The sequence below is a fragment of the Capricornis sumatraensis genome, chromosome 12 (assembly GCF_032405125.1).
Source record: "Capricornis sumatraensis isolate serow.1 chromosome 12, serow.2, whole genome shotgun sequence".
Taxonomy (NCBI): Eukaryota; Metazoa; Chordata; class Mammalia; order Artiodactyla; family Bovidae; genus Capricornis; species Capricornis sumatraensis.
The window spans coordinates 56,538,855-56,546,898 of record NC_091080.1 but is presented as its reverse complement, the minus strand read 5'-3'; the positions used below and the strand labels follow the sequence as shown (position 1 = coordinate 56,546,898).

Below are 8,044 nucleotides of genomic sequence, written 5' to 3'. Positions count from 1 at the left end.
CAACTTCATAATTCCATGTTTCCAAAATTTTTTATCTTTTTGAGCAAAGAACTATTCTATGTACATTTTCCCAGGGAATTAAATATATTTCCATTAAGACAGTTTTGTAAAGACAAAGACATGGAAATCTGAAGGTGCAATATCTGATGAATATGGAGGATGAATCAGAACTTCCAGCCAAGCTGTAATAGTTTTTGCCTGGGCGTCAAAGAAATCTGTGGTCTTGCATTATCATGATTTAAGATTTGTGCATTTTCTATTGACTAGTTTCAGATGCTTTTCACCAAGTGCTGCTTGCAGTTAGTCTAATTGGGAGCTGTACTTGTTAGAATTAATTGGTTTTTCAGAAGTAGCTCATAATAGAGGACTCCCTTCCAATACCATTGTGTACTCAACATCACTTTCTTTGGATGGAGACCAGCCTTTGGTGTGGTTGGTGGTAGTTCATTTCACTTTCCCCATGATCTCTTCTGTTCCACTTTTCAGCTTCCATCACAACTTATTTTTAAAATGGAATGTTTCCCTTACTTTTCAGTAGAGAATTACATGGGAAATGTGGTCAAGAAGGCTTTTATCACTTAACTTATGTGAAACCCAAACATCAAAGAGATGAGTGTAAACAGCTGGTGCAAATAATTTTCAATGCTTGATTTGGATATTTGGAGTATGTCAGCTATCTTCCGAGTGGTTAACACAGATTGTTCTCAGTTAATATCTTGATTTCATCACTATCAACTCCAACTGGTTTACCTGACTGTGTGTGAGTATCATCTAGTGAGAAATGCCCAGCATGAAGGTTGGCAAATCACTTTTGACATATTCTATCAGTTGTTGTACATTTCTCATACACTGTACAAATCTTGTTTCAGTTGCATTTTTACCTTTCTTGAAATGATAAAGCACAAACACTGAAAATGTTTTTTTTCTTCCATCTTCAATACTAAAATGGCTACACAAACATTCACCAATTTCCATGTTTTTTTCTTTTAATGCATGATGATATGACAGCATCTAACAAAATTGTTTTGAATGAAGCTAAAGATAACTAAGCACTATTAGAACCATCCTATGGAATAAAGAAGGACAAAACCTTAGTCAACTAGAATCCAAATGAAGTCCATGCATTTTGAATGATTGACATGTACCATAAGTGTCTTTTAATCTATGGATCTCCATCCATGTCTTTCTTTTGTCTTGTAATTTATTTGTTGAAGAAGCCTTGTCCTGTATCTTGTAGAGTATCCTCTCTTGAGTTTACAGATGGCATCTTAATGGCATCTTAATGGTATCGTTTGATGTGTTCCTCTGTCCTCTGTCTTTATATACTGATAATTGGATTTAGCGGCCTTATCTAGTTCAGGATGCTGCCTGACTGCCTCTCTTTTTGTGACATCAACAGAATAATTTTATTTTTTTTTTTACTTTTGCTTGTAAATGAGCAGCCCCTCCCTTCCATGATAATGGAAAATAATACCTTAAGGGAGAAAGAGCTTACTTTTAAAAAGAGAAAATAGCTGATAAAAAAGGAGGTGAAAGGTGATAATTTAAATGATAATGAAAAAATAAAAATATAGGATCATTTTTAGTTCAGAAGACATTATCCCCCCAGATGGTGCTAGTGGTAAAGAACCTGCCTACCACTGCAAGACACATAAGAGATGTGGGTTCAATCCCTGGTTCAGTAAGAACTCCTGGAGGAGGAAATGGCAGATTACTTGATATTCTTGTCTGGAGAATCCCGTGGACAGAGGAGCCTGGTGGGCTACAGTCCATAGAGTTGCACAGAGTCGTTACATGACTGAAGTGACTTAGTATGTGCATGCATGCATATCTCCACCCAAGCTGAAGTAGAAAGACTAGAGAGATCATATCTGAAGGAAGATTGGGTGGAGCACAGTAGGCATTGCCATAAATAACAGCACAGCCATCAATATTTATTGTTAACTATACACCAGGCCCTATTCTAGGTCTTTTATCAATATCATCTTATTAAATACTTGGAACAAGTTTACTTTACACATAAAGAAACTGAGAGAAACTAAATAATTTGCCAGTTATTTGGAGAGCCAGAGCCAGGATTCCAACTCAGAAAAGTGTGATTCCAAATTTCCTTTAACCTCTTTGCAAAATTGTTCTCTACAACATGCCCCTAAAAGGAAGACTTACATTATAGCTAATTAGAGACTGCATTGGTTTTATTTTGTTCTTATGGATATTAGGTTTATACCTTGGTTTCATTGCCTTTGTTAAACTATACTGCTAAGTCACTTCAGTCATGTTCAACTCTGTGCAACCCCGTAGATGGCAGCCCACCAGGCTCCCCTGTCCCTGGGATTCTCCAGGCAAGACCACTGGAGTGGGTTGCCATTTCCTTCTCCAATCCAAGTATTCATTAAAATTCTTATCAATATTCTAGCAGAGTTTGAATTGCTAAACTTACTACCTGATTAATTATGACAATTTTAACATATAAGAATCAAACTCTGACATTCTAACAGTGAAATCATACAAGAACAGGGTGAAAGCAAGGCAGGGGGAAAAATGTCCATAGCTGGAAGAAAGCAGCAAAGGAGTTATATTCGCAAATTTCTGATGTAGATTTATAGAATTTAAGAGAATACCAACAGAATGAGAAGCTGCCTTTATAACTGAGAAAAATTCTTTAGCTATGATGAATTATCTAAATCTCCATTCTCCTTAGGTACTATTCTTAAAGAGTTGCCAGAACTAATATGACTATAACAGTTTTCTAAGCCCTGTAAGATTCTAATCAATCTCTTAGTGTGAACCAACTTCAGAAGTCCTACTAAGTGAAATAAATATTCAGAGAAAATATTCTAACATTTTGTGACCAACGCAGTAAGACCCAGGGGGAAAGAAAATTTCAAGAAAATTGTCTGTGAATGACCAAGTTAAGGAGGCAAATTTTCAGGGAGAGAACATGAGCAGTTCATCTTCAGTTTTCTCTCTTGAGCGAGACACAAAGTGGTGAATGAAAACCCATACAGTCAATCCCTTAAAACAGTCAACCTCAAGGCAAGTCCTTAAGCATCTGATTAGCACATGATAAGAACATTCTAGGATCTTAACTATTTATTGTTATGTGGCTTCTAAAGCAAGTAAAAAGTTCCCGAAATAAAATTTACCAGACATGGAACTGTAGGCTTATATAAAAGCACCTCTGTCTGCTCAGCTCTCTTTGCCTCGTTTGCAATCATATAGCAAAAGACAGTTTACAATAAAATGAGAAGCGATCTTGAGTGTCTGAAAACTCCACTACCATGAGAGGTTTGTGTTTAATCCCTCCTGCAGTCCCAGGCACTGTGACACTCAGTGCACAGAAGTACTCAGCTGAGTCACTCCAGTGGGCTGAGAATTTCCTCAGGTTGAAGGAAAAATTACTGCTCTTAAATTCAGCCACGAAGCCTCTAATGCCTTGAACCACAGTGTTCCCTGAAAAGTACTTGAGGAGCGGCTGGGGTCTTAGCGGGGGGTACTGGACGTACCAGAAGAGATAGGGAGTTGCACCATAGGAATAGTTACACTTCAGCTCCAATGAGGTTCCTTCAGAGACAAAAACAGGGTCATCAGGCTGGGTCCCTGGCTGGCCTCTGGAATCTCTTGGGGCAAATTTCATCCCCAGTACTGAGATCAGCAGCAGCAGCAGGCTGAGCAGTGGAAACGCTGTGAAGTCTTTTCTGAATGATCTCCCCTGAGCAGACAGGGAAGTGGCAGGAGAAAGAAGTTTAAGTCTGGACAAGTTCCTTGTGAAGAGAAAAACGCAAACGTTGCTGAGATGAGCCTACAGCTTTCTGATGTTTGATGTCTGATTCCTCTCTCTTGCCTCTGCAAAGAACTCAGCAAGCTGCAGGGAGGAGTTATTTCGTATGATTAGTACCTAAACATATATGTTTCTTTTTTCATAGCTCAAGAAGCATCTAGGGAGTCCCATTTTCTGGACTCTGTAGAGAGTAGAAAGCAAACTGTTTGCTTTCTCATGCATGCTCAGTTGCTGTCATATGACTTTACGGCCTGTAGCTTGTCAGGCTCCTCTGTCCATGGAGTTTCCCAGGCAAGGATACTGGAGCAGGTTGCCATTTCCTTCTCCAGTGGATCTTCCCAGCTCAGGGATTGAACCCATGTCTCCTGCATTGCAGACAGATTCTTTACCACTGAGCTACCTAGGAAGCATCTAGAATGCTATGTTTTGATATTTGCTTTATTTCTTCTATATAATCTACACATTTTGGCTACTCAAGTAGTGGCAAATTGCATTTTCATTGTTTTATCTTTTTAAATTTTATTGTATAACTAGACACAAGAGGTAATGTATATTCACAAATGAGATGCACAATTATAGGATTAGATCTCATAATTTTTACCTTCAAATTACAATGTAAATCAGTCCATGGATTGAGGGGATACTCTAAGACAAGAATTAGAAAAAAATGAAAGTAAACTTTGGATCTGGACTGGCAGTATATTCATGTTAATAGGACGTGTGCACATGCATGCATGTCCACACACACATACTTAAATGTTTAATTCTCCCTGGTCCTTGAGAGCACCATTGTATGGTAGAAAAACCACAGAATTTGAAATAAAATTGACTTGATTGGAAACTGTTTTCAGTCTCTTGCTCTAAGTGGACAATGTATATAACCTCTTTGAGCCTTATTTTCTCAACCATAAAATTGGTAATACACGGGTAAACTACTTGATTGGTAGGCTTCCCAGGGGGTGCTATTGGTAAAGAGCCTGCTTGCCAATGCAGAAGACATGAGAGACGTGGTTCGATCCCTGGGTCAGAAAGATTCCCCGGAGGAGGGCATAGCAACTCACTCCAGTATTCGTGCCTGGGGAATCCCATGAACAGGGGCACCTAGCGGATACAGCCCCTGAAGTTATCAAGAGTCGGGCACGACTGAAACGATAGCACACACACTCAAACTACTTGACTGGTAGTGATAAAGACTCCTTAGCCAGATTTTAGTCAGGCTTTTCTGAATTCCCTTTTGAACCAAATCTCATCCTTTTAGGCTCTGTCCTTGGCACCCTTAATACAGTTTTAGCCAGAATCTTTTGGATCAGTTTGGGAAATCCTCCCACTGTTGTTATCATCAAATTCCTCATTCCCTACCCTTAGGAACTTATCACCCTGGCCTGACTCCAGCAAGAACCCTATCAAGTTGTTTAGCCAGAAACCCCCCCACCTCTGATGTTTTCTCTTTTTAGAGTAGTTGCCATGTCCGAGTGCCTGTGAGGATAAAAGTGAAAGATAACATGAAGGAGGAAAATCCTATATATCTGATATATGTACATCAGTTTTACTCAATATCCCTTTGCAAAAATTTCACCACATGGTCAAAGAACTTCACCACAAGGTCATATTTAACTAAAAGGAGTCTGGAAAATAAAATCTATCTGGGAAGATATTTGATTGGAAAGAAAGGGAGATGAATTTTTTGTGTTTATTAGTAGCCTCTGCCAGTTTTTTCTCATTAGGATTATCATGATGGTTAAATAAGATTATCTATAAGATAATATAGTCAGTCGCTAAGTCATGCTAGCAGAGTCAGACACTACTTAGTGACTGAACAACAGAAATCTATAAGAAGTGCTTCTACAATGCTTAGCACTTTGCAACTACTGAAAAAGTGTTAGCTGGGCTACATGTTTGTTATATGACACAAATATCCTGTGATCTAAGCCTTAAGGAATCAAGCAATTAAGTTACTGGTGACTAATGAATGCAAGCATATATCTAGTGAGGAAATTGATGAAAATATCTGAGAACTAGAGCTATTCTTGATTCAATAAACAGTAAGCTCTTACTCATGAGATAAACACTCCACTAGAAGCTTCATATTGCTTCAGTAAACCTCCCAACAATTTAACCGAATTAAGTAAGATTACCCCTATTTTGAGACAGAAACACAAAGGTAGAAGAAATTGATCCAAGATCACATAAGTGGGGCATATTGGCACAGCAATGGAGCAGGACTTTGCTTTATTTCTTGAGCTTCCACCACCAGTTGCTCTGTTTCAAGGATTGGAGGGAAATAGGAGATATTAAGAAACAAAGTCAATTGACACTTAATCATATATGGAAACTTTGGATAGCAAGTCATATTTATGAGAAAAGAATTACAAAGAGATGAAACAAGAAGATTATATCTTTTATATTACATCAGTACCACTAAAGGGAAAAAAGGTAATTGCTAGAAACTCAACTACAAAAGTTATCTTGGCATTGTATTTTGTTTTATTTATGGATTGCTTTAATGAAGTAGTTAAAAATCTGTTCAGTCTTTTCAAGAATGATCTCCCTGTTTCATAAATTATAACCTTGTCTATAAAATTTTCTGAATAATGGAGAACCCATAAAAGAAATTTCTTGCAAACAGAAGAATACATAAAACCAGTTAATCAGAAAGCTATTAGTGAACATCAGAAATTTCAAAATTATATAGAAAAAATAGTAAGACTGAAAAGGATTTAAGATAATGGGAAAAAATGTAATTTAATGTGAAAGGAAACAATTGAGTTTTTTTTGTAGAATCAGTCATTTATATTTTCTGAATATATTTGTACATGTATATACAAATATACATATATATTTTTGCACATACAAATATATATCATCCTAGTTTCTATATATAATATATGTGCTTTATAAATAGTCTTAAAAGAACAATGGGGCTTAAGATAAGCTTTGAGTAATGGCTAAGATTTGCACTGTACATGAGAAGGGGAAATGACATTTCAGGTAGAAGGAATAACATGAACTAAGTTGAGACAGTAATCAGCACTAAATCTGGTCTGATTCTGAGGAGGGTTAAATTTAAGGGTTAAGAGAAAAAAAATTGTGAGGCAGGATACATCTTGGCTAAGAACATGGATTTTTTGAATTACATGAATTTAGTTTCTGAGTCTACTCTTAATAACTGCAATCTTGGACACTGTTCTTACCCTCACCAAGTACCCTGGTGGCTCAGACAGTAAAGAATCCGTCTGCAATTCTGGTGACCCAGGTTCAATCCCTGAGTCGGGAAGATCCCCTGGAGAAAGGAAAGGCAACCCACTCCAGGATTCTTGCCTGGGAAACACAAGGGACAGACTAGCCTGATTGAGCAACTAACACTTTCATTTCATCTTTAAAAATGAAGACAGTAAAAAAAGTAAAATGATATAACTAAAGCACTTAGCAAAATGCCTGATTTACAAGAGCAAGCGTGAAATAGTAATAATAATATGGAAACAATGAAATGTAAAATGTCTAGTTTTGGTGTTGAGGAACTAGTAATTGTTAGTTTTCTGAATGGTGACATTACATACACTTAACACACGCACGTTTAAGGTGGATATGTCTGTCATGTGGATGTCATGCAGTTTGCACTGAAAGTGTCTCAAACTTTGTTGCTGGACTAACCCAAATACTAGTCTCCCCACACTATTCTTTCCTCGCAATTTCCTATCCTTATCACTTACAGTTTTGAAATGGATTACTGCGTAACAAGTGAAGGTTTCAAATGATTTTTATTAAATAGTCTGGCTTTACTTACACTGTGTCTCATTTCTTCCTTTGGTCTCTGCTAATCTAAGATCTATGGAGAGGGATTTCTCTGGTGGTCCAGTGGCTAAGGCTTTGTACTTCCAGTGCAGAAGGTCTAGGTTTGATCCCTGATCGGGGAACGAGATCTTGCATGCTGCAACCAAGAGTTTGCATTCTGAAACAGAAGATCCCAAATACCCCAACTAAGACCCAGTGCAGCCAAATAAATAAATATATGTATTTTTAAAGGGTCTATGAAGAGAAGGCAGCCAGAAGGCATTTTTATTTGCCCTAAGCTCCCCATACACACCCCAGGAAGGCAGTTTCTGTGCCTGGATGAAATCTCCCAAGCAGTCCTACAACCCTTCCCTCCTCCTCTGGCCTCTGTGTTTTTATTGGTGGCAGGAGAGAAACCATGAATAATGTTTTCTTTCTTTGTTTTCTGGGAATACTGAGATGGGATAGAGGTCAACAGTATTTTCTTTCCTT

The 8,044-nt window shown here is 37.7% G+C and overlaps 1 gene segment (V, D, J or C); it reads right to left on the bottom strand.

Moving 5' to 3' along the window:
• Positions 1-3,214: 3,214 nt before the first annotated feature.
• LOC138089033 (T cell receptor alpha variable 8-3-like) lies at positions 3,215-3,637 on the bottom strand. The segment is given in 1 exon segment: positions 3,215-3,637. A coding segment is annotated over 1 exon segment (423 nt).
• Positions 3,638-8,044: the final 4,407 nt, after the last annotated feature.